The sequence below is a fragment of the Choloepus didactylus genome, chromosome 2 (assembly GCF_015220235.1).
Source record: "Choloepus didactylus isolate mChoDid1 chromosome 2, mChoDid1.pri, whole genome shotgun sequence".
Classification (NCBI taxonomy): Eukaryota; Metazoa; Chordata; class Mammalia; order Pilosa; family Megalonychidae; genus Choloepus; species Choloepus didactylus.
In genome coordinates this window covers 17,185,662-17,209,227 of record NC_051308.1, presented here as the reverse complement: position 1 = coordinate 17,209,227, position 23,566 = coordinate 17,185,662, and the positions used below count along the sequence as shown (strand labels likewise).

Sequence of the window (23,566 nt, the reverse complement as noted above, 5' to 3'; positions counted from 1 at the left end):
TTGGAAGGGTTCATCTGTCAGTCCTCCAGTTTCTGGCAATAGCAGTTGGTACACATGAATCAGGAGTACTGATAAATTATGTATTGCCCTCAGATATCCTCTCTTGGAACATGTCCTTCTGGATTTGGCCTGCACTGTACTGTGTTAAGAAAGTCTTTTTGAATGACGCCATTGTTGATATTTATGCGTTTGCTATTTCCAAACAGTAAGTTGAGACACTTTACAATAAAAAAGGATGCATACTATTGGTACAACCACTTTGTTAAACTGGAAGTATCAACTAAGAGTCAACATGGTAGTACCTTAACACCTAGCAATTTCATTCCATCCTACCAACAGAAATGTGTATAAGATCATCAACAGTAGCATGTAGAAATAAATTGGGGTACATTCACATGATGGAATGATAAAACAATGAGACTCAAAGAACTACAAATATATGCCAAAACATGGACTAATCTCACAAAAGTAAAGTTGAGCAAAAGTAGCCAGATACAGAAGGGTACACTCTGCATGAGCCTATGAAACTAATCTAGGGGTCAGAATTCAGAATTGTCATGGGGGGAGGAGGAGAGTAACTAGAAAGGGGGTTGAGGGGGCTGCCAGGGTTGTAGTAATGCTTTGTTTCTTGATCTGGTTGCTGTTACATGAAAGTGTTTTCTTTGGGAAATGCATTGAGCTATATAGTTGTCATTTGTATACTTGCCTATATGAATACTATATGTCAATAAAATTTTCATAGCACACACCTACTACACAAAAATGTAAAAATACCAGAAGAGACATTAGAAACATACTAAAGCACATGGAGAGAGAACTGAACCAGTATCTGGTGATGAGTAGTTAATGAAAATGAACACTAAAATTTATACCTGAACTTTCTGGTACCTAATGTAATATGGTGGGTTATATACATTTTGTGTGTAACATCAAAGCTGTCCTTCAGGAGATGAACTTTTCTTGGCATTAAGCTTTACTCTGAAGCTATCTGTTCAAGAATATGGATAAGTAATCAACTGAAACTTAAGAGTCCTTCAGAGCATGTTTTGGCTTAAGAGAAACATAAACGTTGGTGTTACCAACAAGCTGACAAGGCCAGAAAAGTCTGCATATTGCCATCTTTTGAGAGATAATAATAGCTAACATTTTGAAAGGTACCAGGGTTTATGCTAATCAATTACCTAGAATACTACCTCATTTAATTCTTATAATGCTATCACATAAAACAACTAATTTCTCCATATTTCAGATGTGAAAATTAAGTCCCTGAGAGGTTAAGTAACTTACTTAAGGTTAACAGAAGGGAAGTATTGGGACCAGGATTCTAACAGGTTTTTCTGATTTTAGCACCCATCACTTAACCCTTCAACTGAAATGCCTTTCATGAGAAATCGAGGAAGAATTCCCTGATCACTAAATGAGCTAAATTTTTGGTTAGTGTTTTCAATATAAATGTTAAAGAATGTCTGCCAGGCACATAATTTGGGTGTGTCCTGTTCCCAGTGTTACACATGAATTGGCATTTTCTGATGGAAGGAATCTTGTAGAGGATAACAGACAAGGAAACACAATTTTTCTGGGCCTCAGTCTCTTAATTTACAAATTGAAGGAGCCAAAATAATGATTTCTAAAGTATCTTCTGACTCCAAATTCCTATGAGTTCAAACTTTCTTTTTTAACAATAATTGCCCAACAATCTCAGCTGCTTTTTAATACTGCACCTAGATTCATGATAGTTTAATCATATTCTACTCATAAAGAGGGATATTTTTTGTTGATGCAGGAAAGCATACATCTGTTTCAGCAAAAACAATTGATGGATTTAGTTAGAAGACAAATAAAAGATGCATAAAAGAAAAGAGGGCTAAAATACAGCACACTTTTATGTTTAAAATTGGAAATTTATCTCTGTGTAGACTACTGCTAACCACTCTGATTCTGGCAATGATAGTATGGTGCATGTTTGGAAGGGACAATACTTTCTTTTTTTTTTTTTAATCTTCATTTTATTGAGATAAATTCACATACCACGCAGTCATACAAAACAAATCGTACTTTCGATTCAATACTTTCTTGAGATGTATTCCAAGAGCCTTTCAATTTCTCTATGAAAGTAAGAAAGGCAATGAATATGGAACACAGCCTCAGTTTCCTCATCTATATTAATTCCTAATTTATAGGACTTATGTAGATTGAGATAGTGGAAGTCTTTAATAAGGATGAAGTACTATTCAGTATGAGGAGGAATTAGGGTTAAACTGAGTAACAATGGAGACCACCCAACCAGATTACATTTTCTTAGCAATCCTATTTTTCCAGTGAAAAGCAAGGCCACGATTTTACTAAGATCCTATCTCTAATAAAGATCCTGCTGGTTCTTAGAGGCTGACAATATGTGTCTGTACTGTGATCAGAGAGGTAGGAAGAGAGCTCCAAGTAACCATATATTTCAGAGACGAAGCACTAGAAATGAAGGAAGTTTCACCCGAAAATAGAAGTTCCTCCCTCCAATATATTTAGCTTCTGGCTATTACAGAGAATATGGAGTACTTTGCTAACAAGAAGCAGATGTTGATATTCTGGACATTCTCAGAAGACTTGAAAGATCTTTTCCCTCAGGTTCACAAATGCTATCCCAAAGAACGTGGAAATATTACTAAGAATTCTAGCTATGCAAGCAGTAATTTTCAGACCAATCCTTTGATGATAGGCTTCTCCATATCTTAAAGCAATTCATTATTTTTATGCCATTCCGAGTCTAGAATTCAGTCCCAATTCACTCCACAGGGTTGACACTGAAATGACAAGTTGTGAAATACAGTACTCTAGGCAGTTGATGGGTGTGAGACTCTCTGTAATTGAACAGATTCCTTTAATAAAACAAAATGCAAAACCCTCCAAGGTTTTTAGTAGAGAATAACAGAAAGAGAAATCTCTAGGTAAAAAGGAGCAGCTTTATAAGGGCTCCTATCTCTTTTTTCTCAATCTTTCACCCTCCTCTGGGTGCTTGTATAGATATGTGGACCCTGGGCGTATACTCCTCCTCCTTCAGGATTTCAGACTAATTATAAGCTACAACCAAATCCCTTTTCAATTCCTCTTAGAGTTCAGTTAGAAGATTCTTCAAAGAACTGTATTAAAATCCAGAAGAAAACAAAAATGAAAATGAACAAAACATAACAATACTCTAACAGTCAAGCTTACAATTATAAGTTTCTGATCCTACAGTAACCAACTCATGTACTGTCTGATGAACCCACTCCATTTCACTTTCTTTCCAACACAAAACCCTCAGCTGCTATCCTTTCTTACTATTCCTCAGAAGTTTAATCTCCTAAACTGCCCTGTTCCTGGACAAATATAAAAATTATTTCCCTACTAAAATCCAAATCTTTTCATAGATACCTGCTGCCAAGGGCTCTCCTACTCGGATACAATATCTCAACTGAAAGCTATGTCTCACCCTTTCCCAATTCATTCTGTAAACTTCTGGCTATTTTATTATGAGGCATTATGATGATAATTCCTTCCCCCACCCTATTTTCACCTCCAAGGCACTTAAAGGAAAGGGAACAAACATTTTTGAGGAACTACTCTGGAAAGATGTGAAATATCCAAAAAGAAAAAACAAAAACTTTAGGTTTTTAAGCAGCCTCCTATAGGAGGGGCCACTTACCTGGGGATTTACAGGAAAGCACAGAAAGCTTTTATATTTTAGAAAGTTCTGTCTTTACGTATGCCTTGGCTCAGAGTTCCTTACTGAATAAGGAAATTTTGCATTTTCCTCACCCCTAATACTCTGCCCAAAGCTAGATGCCTCACATTGTTTAATATTAAGAAGCGCTCCTTCTGCTTGTTTTGGGGGCTCTGCTCTCCTAAGCAGCCTTTTTCTCTGGCCCCAAGTCTTTGCGCTGCCTCTTTTGTCCTGTGCTTTGTCTCGCTATGCTATGGAAGGGTGTTTACACCTTTTGGAAGAGTGAGTTGATCCTGACAGGTTTTAGTTGAAAATACATTGCCCTAAGTCAGGAATAGATGCCATGGTACATTCTTGGTGACATCACTAAATGTACACCCAACACTCACATGCACATTCCCTGTCATGTCACACACATGTTACCTGATATAGTCTTCAGACCAGTACTATATTGAATAGTTCCAAGAATTAATATAACATGACCAAGGATGTCAACTCCATTTGTCTACAAAACCCTGGATAATACATAACACTTTGTCACTAGAGTTACTGGTTTCCTCAATAAAATAGAAGAAACCATATTATTATTGTTTTAATATTACCGTGTTTCAATATTACCATAGTTTGGTGTCAATAGCAAAAACACTAGCTTTTCTCTTTGGTCCCAACACCTTTTCTCGTAGGTCATCTCTGGCCTACCCCCAGCTTCTCCATTGTACTCAGAGTTGTTTTTGCCCCGTTATCCCATGGCCTACTCCTACTCCAGAGCCCTGCTGACTGAGCTTGAAATTTATAGGGGACTCTGTTAGAAAACACTATTTTCTCATTTCTCCAGCAGCACCCTCAGTGAACTACGCTGAATAGAGGGACTTCTAAGCCACATTTTCATCAACCGAAACCCCTCCACTTTTGTATCTTCCAGAAGTTCCTCAAACTATCTTGTCCACCACCAGCGCTTTCCCAGTTTTCCAGAGCTACTAATGGATTCATTCTTATTTTTACATATCTTCTGTCATTTCTGGGATTTTGGAAGGAAAGGAACAAAATTTTTCCTCAGTATACAATTTGAAGCAAAGATTCTTACCTGAATTTTCTATTTTTTTTCCAGAATAGAGATATTAGTATAATAGAGATATTAAAGAGTTTGAAAAAATAAGGAAATATTTCTACCACTGTAGATTGGCACGCCAACCTAACAATGCTCATCCTAAAGTCTGTACTTGCTGGCATGACAAACAGATCTCTGGAGAAAATCAGTAAGAATACCTTGGCCCCTGATCTAATAAGTTTTCCATGTATTGTTTTAGGTTAAAAATGAGGAAAGGAAGATCCAACAAGTCTTTGCTCATATATAGTCATTTTGTACAACTCACTAGATATTTTAATCCAAATTAAAGCATAAATAGCCTGAAGGATGGCTCTTCCTGTAGTCCCAAGGACAGTTCACGACTCAACAAATGTATGGTTTATTTTATTTATATGTTGCTTAATTTATGACCTTTTTTTTGACTTGCCAAAAACACAATGTGCTAATGCAAACGTTGGTTGGTAGACTTAAGGTTTTAACCTCTTTGCTACAAATAAGTTTGGTTTCTAAGAATAATTCCATAATTAATTCACTGCTTGTACAGCAAGAAAAATATACATAATTGAGGTGTGAAGGGGCAAGCTCTAAACAGAAAGCGACAGAGAAGTTCAGTATCATTGTTATTTGATCTGAAGATGTTACCAATAGCATGTATGTAACTGGAGGAACAAATGTATCACATGCCTCGGGATAACCTCTTCCAAATTCAGCACACTTGTCATCACTAACGCTGATTCCTAACCTACAAACATTAGTTCTACACTTAAGTCCTATCATCATTTATGTGGATCACCTTTTTTTAAAACATCCCCCCCATTCCACTTTGCCCACTGTGGTATAAATACTCACAGTGTTCAAAAAAGCTGGATTGCAACAGCTTGATATCATAAGAAACTAAATGACAGGTCTCCTTTATTGATTACCTGAAATACTATTTCATGCTTCAGTAACTTTTTAGCAATTAAAGAGATAAGATTTGAGGGGTAAAATCTCTTATGAAATTCTTAGAAGTCTAAGTTTATAGGTTACAGAAAAAAAAAAAAAAAAAACCTGAAATAAAATTTGAATACAGAATGCAAAGGGAAGTACTAAATGCACAAATGTAATAATAAGCTAGGAAAACCGACACTGGAATTCCAGAAATAAGTATTCATGTAATAACTGAAAGAAAAGCTCACTCAATTATTCAGTTTTGTAATTTAAAACACATAGTTCTTTAGTTTTTGTTGTGTCTTAAAGACACACTGAATTCATCATTTCCCTCATCTATTCAATGTCCCTCATCATCAATGTCCCTCATCACAGACAATGACACAGTACACGCAATAAATAAAACAGTTGGTTCGAGGTAATCATTTCTCTGATTTCTGATATTATTGCTTATATTTTTTGGCTCTTCCATAGTAATGAAAAATTGCTACTAAATAATTTATAGACTAAGTCAATGTCATTTGTATATCTAGGGCATTAACTTATTTTGATTTTGAGAGATGATATACTATGTTACAGAAAAATTAAGGTCGCAGCCAGCCATTGGGGAAAAAAAATAACATTTCAAAACTGTTTTACTGGCATAACTTCTGTACCTTTAAGAAATTATTCCTGACAAGTTAAAATATTTAAAATATCACAATGACTACTTACTGGTGTTCATTTATAATTTAAAATATTCCACTGTTCCTATTGGTTAGAACTTTATTATCTGCCAGGCATTCAAAGCTCTTTACATTTGGGACCTTCCTTAGTCAACAAATTTCTACTACACTCCAGCATGAACCAACCATCCTAATTAAGATAATATTCTCACATCCCATGAATATATCATGGCCATTACCATCAACATTCTTTTTCTTCATATTGTCCCCACAAATACATCCTCCTTTCTCTTTACCAGAATAGGATAGATCTAATCCTACTCTGATCATTCAAAATATGCCTGTATTATTTAGTTACTTGTAAATAAAGGAAAATTAGGGTCTCACTTCATACATCCAAATATATTCCAGAGATTTCAAAAAATTAAGAGTAAAAAATTAAAGTATAACACAGCTAAAAGAAAATATAAATATTTGAACTCAGCATGTCTCAGTATAAAAGCAATGAAAGAAATTAGATATCATGTTTTAAACCCTCATACATTAAAAAAAATAACTATTGAAGAATCTGAAATGACAAATAGTAAGCTGAATTCCTATGCAAGAAACTGTATGGGATGACACCTTCTTTTTAGTTCCTCTCTCCAGCTACTTCAGAGAATACCTGAAGGCTGTTTACACCCAGCAAAATAAAATATATTACAGTCAAATAAACATGTCTCCAATAAGAATTTTTATTTTTAGGGCTTTTGCTTGTTTTTACTGCTTAATTATATTCCCTCCCATTAGGTATTTTAAATGCCTGGCCATCATTCACTTATTCAACAAATATTTTTATTGCACAGATATTAACAGATATGGTCCCTTCTATTTCAGAACTTAAGTCTAGAGGGAGATAAACTAATCAATTATCATACAAATTGTGGTAAGAAAGATATAAAGCTGTATGATAACACATAACAAGTACTTCACCTATTGGGGATATGGGATGTGTTTGTGTCAAGGAAGACTTCCCCTAATGAATCAGTACTGATATAAACTATAAACTCTTATAACAGCAGGGGATGTATCTTAAATATTTTTGTACTCTTTTGCAGCTCACACAGTGCATCTCTGTATTTGTTAAATGATTTATTCACATTGAAATCTGAAACTGTCTTTATTAACTAGCTGCCTTCTTTCAATCCAATCCCATGAATGAAGCCAGTTTTAGGAAGATAGATATATTAGGGTAGGTACATTAAGACAGATTATAAGATAGATACTAGGAAGATACTTTTATTCTTATAAGATTAGACAATTTAAAAAGATATTTTCCCTAGGTTATAAAGTGATTTCATGATCAATATTGTCCGATTTATTGCTAGAATACTCTTCAAACATCAAAAGAATGGCAAAACATTTACATATCTTGAAAAGAATTATTCACAAAATTTATGCATTAAAACCCTATAAAAAGTTACTTTAACTAATACCTACAGATTGTAAAAAAAAATAAAATGTTTCTAAAAGCACATATTTTTACACTGTATATCCTGGAAGCTTGTTTATTACTAATTCACAAATATCTTTGCATTGCTTGGAAATATTTAGTGAACCAACTTCACTTTTGTCCTCTTCAAATCGATCTGATGTACTGCTATCCAGGGCATTAAGTTCTAGTTCTGACAAATTAGATGGCAGATAAGAACTCACTTGTGATGTCCGTGGTGACTGACTTTTTTCTAAAGACCTGCAATCAGTTCTTGTTTTAAGTTTAATAGAGATGTCTTGACTCCTCTTTATAACTTTAGAATTAAGCATACTATTTTGGTCCATCTGTTTTTCTTTTTCCTGAGACCAATATGATGACGATAAATCGCTGGTGGAGGTAATGGATGTTTCTTCCAAACTTTTACCCTGAGTCTTTGAAATGTGAGATCTTTTATATGAGTGCACGGGTGATCCAGCTGAAAAAGGTGGGCTAAGAATAGAACTTTTTTCACTGCTATTTTTCCTTATGAATGATCTAAATTCACTAGACTTACTTATATTTTGACTACGCTTTGGATTTCTTATCCCTGGACTGCTATTGCAAGCCTGTAAACTTCTGCTGTTATCCTCAGTGGTACAGAAATCTTCAGAATAACAAGGGCTGGTGAAATCATCTGAATAGCTTGGCTCCCAGATGCTTTCAGAGCTACTGTTTTTACTTACTTTATTTTCACTTATATCAGCAATAAGAATGTCATCACCTGTAGTTTTAACCTGCGCATCATCTATTTCTTTATCTACAATTCTGTCAACAACTACATCCTGTTGGAAAACACATGGACTTTGGATTTTTGTTTCCACTTTTCCTTCCAAAATATTTGTATGAGTAACCCCTTCTGGGACAATGGATTTTGCAGGACTCATAATTTCTTCCAGTGAACCATTATTGGTTCTATTTTCACCATAATCAACTGTCTTTTTTTCAGTTGCACATTTCAATTTAGTTGTGCCAGGGTCATCAAAAACCCCAGTAATATGTCTTGAAATATCACTGTTTTCAGCAAAAGATGCACCTGAATCTAAAGACTTATCTTCAGGCAGCCGGCACAGCTTCTGATGTTGTTTTGCAAAGCTAAATACTTTAACTTTGGATGACGGAATTCTGAGTTTTGTACCCAACATTTGAGCTTGCATTTTTCTATACTGTTCCCTCTTTTCATGTACTACCAACATAGCAGGATTTGTTTGCTTTAAACGCAATTTTAATGTATTTGTTAAGCCATAAAGTAGCCTCCCCCTCGGAACTCTTTTCTGGGAGCTGCCACTGTTCTTTTCAAAATATTTATCTTTTCTGGGATTTTCAGCTTGGTTCTTTTCACACTGAAGGCTCACTGACTTTTCATTTCCCCCCATAGAAAGCTTATCCTTCTTGGATTCTGATTTACAAGTAGATTCAGCCGTTGATTCTGGTGCCTTTTTATCCTCAGTTCTATACAACCAGGCTAAATGAGGATGTATATGAGTAGGGCTTGCCATGGGTTGGTTATATAACAAGGACAACTCAATCAACAAAGCATTCAACAAAGGCAGCTGCCTTATAGTATTAATTCTGTTTTGTTCATTTTGTGGGTTACAGGTAGTTTGATTACTTGCTCCTATATCCTCAATATTTGTTGGAGGATTCATAAGTATTGAAGGACTCTCATGTATTACAGAATTCCTATGTTTTAGATTACTCCCACGTGTTGGGCAATTTACAAGTTTTTCTTCCTGAAAAGTACTATCTGATTCCTCAGACACACTCATTTGAGGCACTAAGGTGATTTTACCCTGTGCAGGAGGTACTTTCTTGGGGGTGAGATGAGTGTAATACAGAGGAGGAGGACAAAATGTGTTGGTTTCAATGTTCAACTCTGTGACTTCTTGATTTAAGGGGGTAATATCCCTACTACTGCTACTAGCATCTGAACAAGTAACAACAGAGTTGGTTTTGTCATCCCCCACTGAACCCATGTTGTCAGACTTGGCATTACTATGAAAAACGATTTCCCTAAAATTCTTCTGTTTCTTTGGGATTTTTACACCCACCAGATGCCTGTCAGCATCTCTTGGGCCTGCCTCTAAAGATGGCTTGTGTAGTTGTTTTTCCTGCGAGGTCTGGGAATTAACCTCCAGTGCCTTCTGTACCTCTAACCCTTCCACGCCACCTCTTGGGAAAGTGACAGGCTGCTCAAGACCCAGAGAACCGCTTCCCAGGTCAGTCAGGCGGTAACCCAGAGCAATGTCCCCAATCCGCTCCCCCATTAAGTTACGCAAGGGGTAACTCCCTCGATGACCCTGGGAGCAACAGGAATCGGTCGGCCCCAGGACCTTTTGGACTGCGGCGGCTAGCGAGATGCTGCAGTTACCCAGGATCTGTGGGGCGGGAGTCGGACGCCCAGGCGGCAGGTGCAGGAGCAGCGTATAAAGCGGGATCCGAAGGAGAAGGCGGTGAAGGGCGTCAGGCTGCAGGCGGAAGAGACAGGACTTGCCGCGACCGAAGCTGACTACGCCGGGCCGGTGCTCCGGGGCCGAAGAGGCGGGACCGCCAGGAGGGTAAACCAGCAGCGTGGGGAAGTCTAGCAAGCGGAAGGCCACCGCGGGGCAAAGAGAACTCGATGGAAGCGGCGGCGATGTCTCCGTCTCCTCCTCCGCAGTCACGGGCGGCGGCAATATCCCGGCTTCAAGACGTACCCAGTCTACGACCAGCTCCAGGGAGAAGAGCCGCTGCAACAACGGAGCCGCCATTGCTGTTGCCCCAGGAGACGCCGCCACCGACTCCGCCAAGCTTGAAACTGAAACCCTACGATCTCGCGAGACGCAGTGAGATGAAAGGCGCCTGTATCTTTTTTCTCGCGATATTTGTGGGGGACGCCCGCATTTAAGTCCTGGGCGGTTTGTGCTTCTTGGGAAGTTCACATGTAAATGTATTTGGCCTGTTTGTGTCGATGCTTAGAGTGAGCCGTTGTTGACTTCCAGACCCATATTAACAGAACTGATGACAACACCAAGGCTCTGAGTAAGATACAGACTTTAGCACTTTAACTCCTTTCCTGAATTTGGCTCTCTTTTTTGAAGTCCACTAAGCTGGAGCCATGACATTTACTTGACTTTTGCCAACTCCCACGGCTCCTTGAGGAGCTGACTTTTCCCATGTTTGGGTTTCTGCTCCAAACCAGACAACCTCCCAGAATACGATGCTGCTCTCCCACCTAATTCCACCATTGCTATTTTCTTGTAATTACAATGAGCCACCTGCACTATCCATCCCTTGGGGTATTGATGTCAACCCAAATCAAGACCAAATTATCCACAGCCTTTATGACATCATTTACATCATATACAGCTAGATCAATTTTACTAATCCATGTTGCTTCCTCAAATACTGCTGACATCCCCTTTATGGCTTACAGCTGCACTATCTTAATGATGTTGGCTTTATTATTTTCATTTCACCCTAAAGATATTCCCCCAGAAAAGGGGAATATCTCATTCCAGTAATTCATTACAGATCAAGTCTGAATTCTTGCAATATTCACAGTCCCAAGATAACTCCTCTAAAAGGAGAAAATAATGTCTCATCACTGTAATCATTCATATCTTATATAAGGAAATTCAGTTATTATCTACATCTTATGTTTCCAGTATTTCTAGCCCAGAGCTCTCTCCTAAGCTCCAGATCCATGTATTTAACTTAGAGGTTTCCAGTCAATGTGTCTCAGGTACCTCAAACTTAGTATGTCAGACACCGAAACTCATAGTGTTCACTCATGGCTTGCCCCTGCCTTCCTCCCCAGTAACAACCCCCAAATAAAAACCTGCTTCTCTTTATTTGATCCATCTACCTTATTGCTCAGAGTAGGAACCTGGGCTTCATCTGAGATTCCATTTCTTCACACTTCACATCCAATCAGTCAACCAGTCCTATGGAATTTGGAATCCATTCACTTCTGTCCATGCCCACTGCCAAAATCCTAATCAGGCCTTCCCCACAAGAGCTACCTACTTCCCTCACAACAAAATTCAAACTTTGTAACACTGCACAGCAGGTTTATACCTCAAAGTAGTGATATACAGCAATTCATAGTCTTTTCCCTAGCCCTGACTTTGCTTTGACAAAAACAGCTGCCTACGCATGAACGGTCCAGTTTAGAGTATATATACTTGCACAGATCAAAAACAATAAGCTCATATCAGGTACATTATTTTAACAGTAATAGCTGAGTGCTTTAAAAAAACTCAGCTAAAAAGTCTGCTGTGTGATAAATAATAAACTATTATTTATTTTAAGTATTTACCATGTGGCAGGTACTGCTTTAAGAGTTAGTGAATATTCATTCACTTAATATTTATATTTCTATGAGATGCATACTATAACTACCTTCATTTTTTAGATGAGGAAAATGATTCACAGAGAGGTTAAGACACTACAATAAGGTCACAGGGGCAGGATTTGAACCAGATAATTTGCGTCCAGAACTCAGGTTCTCAACCACTGCACTATGCTACTTCTCTATGTGCGGTATATTAACATGGAAGAGTTTAAATTATCATAGCAAAAGTTTTACTTGTTACATTTAGTATTACAACTATAAAACATTATTCATATATTCGAATAACAGTCATGTAGAGTAGCTGGGCAGAGAACTTATTATTCTTGGAGAAAGTTTACATATTATAGAAGCAAAGAGGGACAGTGATCTCCTTATCTACATATTGAAGACATACAAGTGCTAATATTCCACATTTATTAACCCTACTGCAAAGATTTATTTCAGGATGTCTTCTAGGAGAATGTATCTACTATGTTTCTCTGGCATACAAGGACCCAGTACCTTATTGCTTTACACTTGTGAATATGTCATTTTTCACTGCTCTGTATCATCTATCCATTGAGGAGGTCACTTTCTGTATGTTTCTTCTGAAAGTAAGATGCACAGGCCAGGAGAGGTATCTTCTATTTATATATTACAACAAAACCTCTCCCTCACGTCTCCACACTAAAGCATTAAGTCCCTCCAGTCCTGAATTTCTCTTGAGCTTCAGAATATTCTTTGGGGATTCAAAGCAGTGTAATTTAACTATAAATTAAAATCTGCATAGAGTTGAACATATCCACATAATATCTTGGCAGACACCTCAAACTCTACATATTCTCAAAGCCCAAAGTTAGGTTTTTTTCATCAAATCTGTACCTCTTCAATATTTTCTCCTTCAGTAGCAGAAATTTTCCACCTATAACTTCTCTCCCAGCCACCATCACAAGTATCTCTTCTTTCTGCCCCGCTTTTCTTCATCAGACCCCAACCCTGTTCAAACCTTTAATTATCTCTCACGTAGATCACTTCAATAACCTAATAGATTGCTCTGAATCTAATTTCTTAGTAGAATCTATCTTCTATATTGTGCCACTGCTGAATTTCCAAACATTAATATGATCATTACTTATTCACTCAAAAGAATTTATATAGAACAAGGTCCAAATTCCTTACTCTGGCATTCAAGCCTCTCCATATATCAGCCTTGGTTTCGGGGCTGGCTTAGCCATTGATTTTAGGAATACGTCTTTTTGAAAACCTGAGATAGTGCAGTAAGATATATATCTCCCTTATTCTTCCTCGGTGTGTGTGTGTACGTGTGTTTTTCAGTGCTACTTTAATTTCCCCAGACAGAAGTTCCCATTCCTGCCTCAGAGCAGTAGTATCCTTTGTTTTGGTAGACAAGCAGCTGGAGAAGGCTGACTGTGGACTGTTAATTGGACTTCAGGCAGCTGGTTTTCTTTAGCCTGGGGTTGGGGAAGAGAGACCTTATTTATTTTTCAATATTCAGATAGATTTTGACCTGACCCCCAAATTGCATGGAACCTGCAGTGACAAAAAAAATGACACACCTCCCCTTCCTTTATACCCAAAGCACAAGCAAAAAAAGAATAAATAAATGGGACCTCATCAAAATTAAAGAAAAATTTTGTGCCTCAAAGGATTTTATTATGAAAGTAAAGGACAACCTAGAGAATGGGAGAAAATATTTGGAAACTACAATCTGATAAGGGTTTAATATCCGGAATATATAAAGACATTCTACAACCCAACAACCAAAGGACAAACAACCTAATTTAAAGATGGACAAAAGATCTGAATAAACATATCTCCAAAGAAGACATATGAATGGCCAAAAAGCACATGAAAAGATGCTCAATATCATTAGCCATCAGGGAAATGCAAATCAAAACCATGAGATACCATTTTGCACCATTAGAATGGCTGTTAATAAAACAGAAAACAACAAGTGTTGGAGAGGAATATTTTGATAGTTAGGTGCATGTGTCAACTTGGCCAGGTGATGGTGTCCAGGTGTCTGGTCAACAAGCATTGACCTGTTACTGCAAGGACATTTGTGGCTGGTTAATAAACCAGAAGGCTGGTTTATTAAATTCTCAGTCAGTTGGCTGCAGCTGTGACTGATTACATCAATGAAGGGTGTGTCTTCTGCAATGAGATAATTCAGTCAGCTGGATTTAATTCAATCAGTTGAAGACTTTTAAGTGAGACAGATAGAGGACCTTCACTTTTTCTTCATCTAGCCAGCAAAGCATTTCCTGAGGAGTTTATCAAACACCTTCATCAGGGTTGCCAGTTTGCTTCCTGAAGAGTTCATTGAACACTTTCATTGGAGCTGCCAGTTTGCTGCCTGCCCTATGGAATTTGGACTCGTGCATCCCCACAGTTGCGTGAGAAACTTTTATAAAATCTTATATTTAGATATCTCTTGTTGATTCTGTTTCCCTAGAGAACCCTAACTAATACAGATATAGAGAAATAGGAACATTCATTCATTGCTAGTGGCAATGTAAAATGGTGCAGCTGCTATGGAAGACAATTTGGCAATTCCTGAGAAAGCTAGGAACAGACTTACCACATGACCTGGCAACTCAGCTACTAGGTGTATATCCAAAGAGTGGAAAGTAGGTAGCCAAACAAATATTTTCACACTGATGTTCACAGTGGCATTATTCACAATTTCTAAAAGATGGAAGCAACCCAAGTGTCCATGAATCAATGAATGGACAAACAAAATATGGTATATACATACAATGGAATGTTATTCAGCATTAAAAAGGAAGGACGTTCTGATTCATCTGACAACATGGATGAACCCTGGAGACATCATGTTGAGTGAAATAAGCCAGGACACAAAAGGACAAATATTGTATGCTCTCACTGATATGAAATAATTAGAATAAGCAAACTCAGAGAGACTGAATCTAGAATATAGGTTACCAGGGGATGCAGTGGGGATAGAGAATAGGGTGGTAAGGTTTAAAATGTATAGAGTTCTTATTTGGAATGATGGAAATGTTTGGGTAATGGATGGTGGTGATGCTACTTAGCACAATATTGGGAACATAATAAACAGCATTGAAATATATATATGTGAATGTAATTAATAGAAGAACTGTTAGGTTGTATACATGATACTAGAATATTTTTTGAAAATCTATAGAACTGCACTACTCAAACAGTGAACCCTAAATTAAACCATGAACTATAGTGTATTAGTTAGGGTTCTCTAGGGAAACAGAACCAACAGGAGATAACTATAAATATAAGATTTTATAAAAGTGTCTCACACGTCTTTGGGGCAGGCAGCAAACTGGCAACTCCAATGAAGATGAAATTATTGGTATACTCATAATGAAACTAAGGCTTGGAGACATTAAATATGTATACAAGTATACATAGCAAACATGGTGAAACTGGCATTAAAATTCAGTTCTGTCTTGTGTTCTTCCCACTAAACTCCTTTAACTTAATTCTTCTGCGCCCAAGGAGAGTGTTAATATATAAGAAACTGACAATATCCAATTCAAAAATGAATTTTGGGGTACGGAGAATTAAATAACATCACAAGGAAGTAAAGAGACAAATCCAGAATGTAGTACTTTCTATAAGAAAACTGACCCAGTTTACACAAGTCAAAGGCATGGAAAAAGGAGACAAGGAGAGAGGAGAACTGCTCCAAGTAGAGTCTTAAGAGACATAACCACCAAATGTAATGTGTGTATCTTCCTTGGATATTGATTCAAACAAACCATCTAAAAAACATGTTCAAGGTGACAGGGGCAATTTAATTATAGACTGGCATTAAATGGTACAAAAGAATGTTATTAAATATGTTACTGTCATTATGTTTGTTTTTTTTAAATGTCCATGAGTATAAGAGATGCAAACTGAAGATGTAGGAATGAAATGGCAATGCCCATAATTTGCTTTATAATAATACTTTGGAAAAAAGGTGGAGGAGGGGTAAAGCAATGTGACAAAATTGTGGTAACTGCTGAATCTATGTAATAGGTATTTGGGAATTCATTGTATTATTTTGTATACATATGTGTATATTTGAACTTTTTCATAATAAAATAATAATGTATTTTTCCCCACGTTTCTCACTAGATTAGTTATAAAAGCCCATGGAGCCTATAACATACCTGGAGTACAGTACTATGCTGTCAGTATGGTAGAAACGAACCATGATGTATAAACATGTTTCCAGAAGGAAAAGTCTTTTCTTTGCTGGAGTAGTGAGATTACATTAAATTCTGATGTCCCAGGTAGCCACTTAATATAAGGGGTATTTCTAAGTAGGTCATACATAAACAACAGGCCTCTTATTTATGATCTTCAAGGCCAAGCATGTTTGGTATGCCTTGTAACCTAGCCTCATTTCTCAATGCCAGCCTCTTAAGGAGGAAGATAAGTGGTTCCATATAACTCTGGCAAAAAGAAACCCCTTTACCACCTCCCCTTTTGTATGTATATTGTATCGTTTATCTTATTCCCTAGAGCCTCACTGCTGTTTTAGGGTAACAGACACAATTTACATTTAAAACAGCTTATTTATCCTTAAAGTATAGATGCCTTCATCATGTTTTGAACTGGAACTTCAAAAACGAAATTTGGCTCAGTAAGTACCATACTTTGTATATCTTATCATAGATGTTCAGTACATAGTCATGTTTCCAAATTCTAAATAATAATAAATAGCATACACTAATTTACTCCTTAGCAATACAGGAACCTCCAAGAGTGAATTCCAATCAACTTTCCAACCTTTATTTCTACCATCCAAACGGAATCATTTACTGTTTCTCATTCACGTGCCACATCTTTCACTGTCTCAGTGCTGGTATTTATGGTTTACATGCCATTCCCTCCACCCAGAATGTCTTTCTCTGCTTCCCTACAATCTCAAACTCGATTTCTCTTTGAAGTCTAAGCCAAATGCTATGTCTTTTGAAAATACTTCATTGACAGTCCTGGTTGAAAGTGACCTTGTCCCATAGCTTTTAATCTCTTTTGTGTACATATTTCTAGCTTGTATTATTGTTCGTACATATATGTTATCGCCCCTACTTCTCTATAAGCTCCTTGATAACAGGCATGTTAGTTCTTTTATTTCTGTGTGTCTTCAGTAGTTAACACAGTGCCTTGCTTCTATACATATGTTATGTGTTTGTAAATATTTGATGAATTTATCAATGGAAACCAAGACACCAAATATCATTTGCTTGTTTGGAAAATATTCCAAGCTAAAAACTTACTAAACAAATATTTAAAAGAAAGCTTCTTATTTCTCCCAGATTGTAACATTCTTCTTTGGGCAGAACAGTGTTCACAGAAACTGAGGACTACCTCATAGAATGCGCAGCCTTTTCAAAGAGACCCTACTGCATTCAATTTGCCTTAGATTTTAAAGTTATGGTTGACTAAATCCAAGGCCTTAGGCAGTTAGATTAAAGTAAAGATAATAAAGTGCTCTTCTCTCTATGCCAATTTTATGATACGCAGGGTTTCTCTGCAGGTTTTCTTTTCGTTCAGGCACTGGGTGTTAACATTCCCTCAAGACTGCTCAGTACCCACTAGTCAGCAGGAGAGATGGACCCCTGCTGCAGCCACAGCTGAAGTTGTAAATGATACCATGCAATTGTGTGCTGTGCCTTCTTTTAAATGATTATTCCTAATTGATGCAACCTTTGAAGGAAACTGTAATTCAGTCCAACTAATAGAAATAGAACCCCATGTTCACTGAGCTGAGATTTTCTTACATCATTCCTCCCTCTCTCTGAAATGTCAGTCTTCTCTTTTGTTTCTCTACTTCCCACCTGCATAGCCTGGCATATTGGGGCAGTACTATTGCCAAAAATAGAAGGACCCAATATATAAGGGTGGCTACTTACACATTTCCCAGGTCCCTATAGATTCTTTTCCTTCTTTTAAAACTAAAATTTGAGGTAAGTATTCCACCATGAAACTTAGGACAGAAAATTCTCCAGAGACAGAAAATTGTTTAAGAGTCTTGGGTTATAAGTTCTAACTGTGGTTCTACCACTGATTTACCCTGAGACAGTCACTTAATCTCTCAGGTCCTTAGCTTTCTGGAGTAGAAACTGGAGATAATAATATACAATGTAATCTTACTTCACAGTGATGATGTGAAAACCAATGACCCAAAGTTTGAAAAAGATTAAAATTCCTTGAGAAAGCAAGTACAATAAGAATATTAGTAATTATTTTTTATAACAATGATAATAATATACAATTTTGCAAATACAATGCTTTAGACCTGTGGGTGCTTACTTAATATTAATTGAATGAATTAATGAGCAAATAAAAAATTCACAGTTAAGAAACTGTCCAATAAGTCACATTATTGTTTTCAAGATTCAAAAGTATTGCAAAACTTTTATTGTTGTTTTTAAAAACATATATGCTTTCACAAACCTATTTAGCAAGATTTCTAAAATATAGTATTTGAGACTATGTTGTGCATTTTGGGGCCTTACCAGTAGCTTAGCTAAAATTGCAATTCTCCCTTTTTTAAAATCTATTTTATGATAATTAAATAACACCCACCCCTTAGATATATCAGCCTTGATCAATCAATTCCAAGTTCCTACCAACATTCGAGGAAAATAATACTGGGTTTTGTAATCAAGATGCTGTTGCCAAGCTAGGTGCCATGCATGGGCACCAGAAAGAGCTCTAGTGCCAGGAAAATGAGAATAGCATCATATTGGAGAATCTATGACAAGATTAATCTAGTTTGTTGCTCCCAAACTTACTGTATTTGAAAACTTTCATTCATCATGTAGAAAATGTAATGCACTCCACATGATGCTAATTGTAATTTTTTGGAAACAGTATAGTGTAGTATGTAGTATAGTGGTTCCCAAAGTGAGGTCGCTGGAACAGCAGCATCAGTATCACCTGGGAACTTGTTAGAAATGCAGATATTTAGGCCTCACCTCTGACCTCCTGAATCAGAAACTCTGGGGGTGGGACCCAGCAATCTGTGTTTTAACAGATTTTCCAGGTGATTGCTGGTGCATACCAAAGTTTGGGAAACAATGATATAGTGATTAATATCTTAGAAGTAAGGCTGCCTAAATTTAAATCATAGCTCTATCAACTCAATGATTGATGACTTTCAATGCATCAGTTTCCTCACCTATAAAATTGAAGTGATAATAGTATCAACAGTAGGACTGTGATGAATCAACTCACATAAAGTGCTTAAAATATGCCAGTCACATAATAAACATTCAATAAATGTATCTCTGTATTCTAGGGATCTGTACTTGGGAATCATCAAGTTGAGTTTAATAGTAGAGTGCATCTAGTTGCCAGGGAATAGCAGGATTGGCTAAACAGTTGGGCAAGATTAGCATCTTATGGGGCAGCCAACAAAGCATAGTCAGTCTTGGAGCAAAGTCAGTGTCAGTTGGGCTTTCTGGAAGCAGATGTTGAGGTAGAGTTAGTGGTGCAAGATGTTTATTGGAGATCAACGCCTGTGAAAAGAGGGAGGAAGGGGAAGGAGGATAAGACAGAGGATGACAGTGAATTATGATGCAGACCCAACAAATCTTTGGCTGACTTGGCAGGAAACTCTGGATCAAGGATTATCCATCAGAGTGTCCCATGTCTGGTCAAAATAGTTACTAGATGCAGGATACTCCAGGAAGGGCATGGACTTAGGCCAGGCAGCATTTGGGGACAAAAGCAGATCCAGAAGGAATTGATGGCTGGACAGCAAATCTTTCATGAAGGAGGCTCTAGGCAGCACAGCTCTCTGTCTACCAAGTCAGTATCAAGAGATTCAAAGTAAAAGGAGAAACAAAATCAAGAACCAGATGGGCAACTGAATAGTTGATTTGAAGTGTCCCTCTCTCAATTTTCACAACTGGCCTATACACAGACCATTATGTTTAGTTCTGGGTGCTATACTTAAGGGGATTCACATTCTCATTCTAAAGCTGGAGTCTTGCCCTTCCTTCCACCCTGGTTTTCTAGAGGTACATCACATATAGCTTTGTCAAAATGGATCATTATGGCCTTGATTCTCAACAAGGCATAATGCACCCTTTTAAGGGGGCACTTCAGAAGGTTGGGGGGGGGTGCTGTGGTGTTTGATAAAGCCCCTCAGATGGTTTTAATATACCTTCCAAGGGCCCCCATTTGGGAATGCCTAGTCTAAAGGAACTCAAAATCTTATCATATGAAACAGAACTGAAGGAATTCTAGTGTTTAGACTGACAAGGGTTAGAAAGTGGATCTCAAGTGAAACAGATATATTAGATAAGGTTTCTGAGAATAAAGTAAAGTATGGATCTCTTATAAAGGAAAAATATTCAAGCCTAGTATTGACTAAAATTATTTTTACCATAATGTCAGCCAAATACATAAAACCAGGAATGTGGTGCTGGTGGAACTGAATCGCCATTAGCAGTATAAATATGGTGCAGATGATATCAAGCAGGTTTTTTTTCTTTAAATTGGAAGCCACCATGTGCCATGAGACCACTTAATTTTGCCACCACTTCTTTCTATTGAAGCTACCATAGAACCTTTAATTACATAGCACACTATAATGCCATCTGACATTCATTTAGTTGATATGCATCACTTCTAAATTAATTAAATATGCTCTGTACTCTTCTGTTTTGCCCATGTATAGGGCATCAGTTGCTTCTTTTCTTCCCAACACCCCTTCTTTTGGTTAACTGTGCTTCCCCAGTTCCTATGTGGTAGTGATGCAACAAAGTATAGTAACTCATCCACCAAAGAAGTGCCAAAGTGATGCGGACTTGACCAATCACAATATTCCAACCCTCTAGCCATATGGATGATCATGTGACCCAAACAGGTTCAATCAGAGCCCTACACTGGTATTTTATAAATGGCTACTGAAAAAAAGAAAATACTTCTTTCTTCTGAGGTTGATTCCCATGGGTGCTATAAGCCTAGTACTCTACTATGGCCATCCCCACCATAGTTCAATTTCAACCCAGCTCCACCACTGCTGGAGAAAGCCTGTTTTCAGTGGGTCAACACACAGAAAGCAACAGAACTGAGTAACGAACAGCTGTAGTGACATAAGAGTCCCTGCAATGAGCTCCACCTCTGGACTTCCAAGTTAAGGGAGCCAATAAATTACCATTTTTGGTTAAACTAGAAAGAAGAAACAAATTCAGACAGTCTTGTAGGCTCATTTCCTATTTCTCTGCAGTAACTTAGCAAAGAGCTAGCTGCCTACATCTGAGTTAGCTCAAGAGAAGAACTCTGAGCTCCAGAGGCTCTCCCTTTCTAATGATGCCAATTTCTCAAACAGGGAACTACCATTGTTACACAGTCATATAGATGTTCCCTACCTCTCCCCCTATAAATATGTAGAACATTATAGGGGGGGTATCCCACCCTACTAGACACCTCAGCTCTGCCTGACTCAGGTACATCTTTCTGTGGGATAATGAGAGCTTGGGGGATTGTGTATTTTCTGCTACCTCTGGCTTCAAAGTTATTCCCCAATTAGTCAAATTTGATCTTTTCAAGACATGGCGCTTGTAGTTACATGTCCATATCCTTTATGCAAGGTAGCTAGTTTGGATTGGGTTTTCATCATGGGCAAGTGACTCCTGACTAATTCAGCCCACAATAATTAGAGGAGCCCTACTTAACATCACCGCTATCATAAATCCAAATGCATATCCAGGCACGCAAATTGCATGGCTGTACCTGAGTTCAAGATGACCATTCCGGTGATGCAGAATATGCATATGACACAACCATAGCTTAGATTATCAACCAATGAAAGTGTGTTGGCACATCCATATACAACACACAATCCTTAATAGAATGCAGAGACTTAAAGTTATATTTATAAGCTTGGTTTGAGAAATACTGAGCTAAATGAAAGAAAACATGCAATGCCTGATGTTCTTATTAAGATAGTGAGTTACACTGATTCCTATTGCAAGATAATTTCCCATGAACTTATACATTATAATGTTTTCAGTTTTTCTTAGCTCTTTCTAAAGTATGAAACCACCCATTCTAGATCATTTAGTTAAGGAGAATTCTGGTCATATCCAGCTATATATATTTCAGAAATTCAGTTCATAGTACTCTAAAGTTATTTTCAATTGTGAGGGGATTTGGATTAGGAAAAAAAGTCCTCTTTTTTTTCCCAAGAGCAAGAAGACAAAGTTATATTCCTAAAGAAATGTCTTTGTGTTATAATTTTAGGATTTTTAATGTTGGCTCAGTGCCTTATGGTAGGTGTAAATAAGTCACAATTTTAAGCCAGGGATATGCAAGATGGGCACGAAATTAATAATTTGGAGCTCTCTCTCATATATAAACTTCAATGCAATTTTTGGGATTCTAACTTAGCAGAAGTGTGCTTTTAATATTAGCCTTAAATCTAAAGTTCATGTTATCTATAGCAATATTTCAAAGTATAAAGTTTACAAGAGTGGAACTTAAACCAGTTGATCATGATTCAGTTCTACTTAACTAATACATTTGGAGGGAAGCAGCATGTATAGTAGCAATAAGTACAACTTGGAGTTAGAAGACTAGAATTTTAGTTCTGTCCTGCCACTCACATGACCATGGATAACTCAGTTAAACTCTTTAAGTTGGTCATTTCAAAGGGGGATGCACATGTCCTTGAGAAGACCCACTGAGGAAGAGGAAGTATTAAAATTTCCAGTTAATATGTACTTTCATCTTAGCATTTAAAATTGTGTCAAGTAAGTATGCTATGTTTTACAAAGTACATTAAAACTTAATAAATAGGACCTGAATATGATTTCAAAATATATATACACATTTTTGGTAAGACTGTCAAATCAAAGAGATTTAGAGACTATAGCCCATAGCCCTAGGCCTTAGTTTCCTTCTCTGTAGATTGAGAGGATTGCATTAGGGATCCTTAATGATTGAAATACACACAAATACACACACACATATATATTATATTTATAAAATGGATTTACATATTCTACCCCTTTAATTAGCAAGATAATCTCTTGCTTTCCTAAGGAGCTCCATGATCATAAGAAAATAATGTACCACATAATTTTAGTAACTTTATGGTTCACCCTTAATATGGCTCTCTACAGTATAAAATGATTTAATTCATGGTTTTGTAGCAGATAAGAAATTTGATGACTTTTAAATGAAGCTATCCATACTGAAATTAAGAAACAAATTGTATGTCCTTGTGTTTGATAAGTGGTTTCTCGCTTAAGAGGCTATACTCGAGTATAGCCATATATCTGACTCTTCTAGGTTTCAGTATTTAGAGAAAAGTGGTTTCCAAATGATAAAAATGTTT

At 37.1% G+C, this 23,566-nt stretch overlaps 1 protein-coding gene across 1 annotated transcript; it reads right to left on the bottom strand.

Moving 5' to 3' along the window:
- Positions 1–5,837: 5,837 nt before the first annotated feature.
- Positions 5,838–10,741, bottom strand: MAP10 (microtubule associated protein 10). Its single transcript, XM_037821002.1, has one exon. It carries the CDS (start codon positions 10,634–10,636, stop codon positions 7,898–7,900), a length of 2,739 nt encoding a protein of 912 aa, XP_037676930.1. The 5' UTR covers positions 10,637–10,741; the 3' UTR covers positions 5,838–7,897.
- Positions 10,742–23,566: the final 12,825 nt, after the last annotated feature.

Bases quoted from the DNA above. Each gene is read 5' to 3' on its own strand.
- MAP10 (XM_037821002.1), bottom strand. From the start codon at position 10,636: ATGGCGGCTCCGTTGTTGCAGCGGCTCTTCTCCCTGGAGCTGGTCGTA.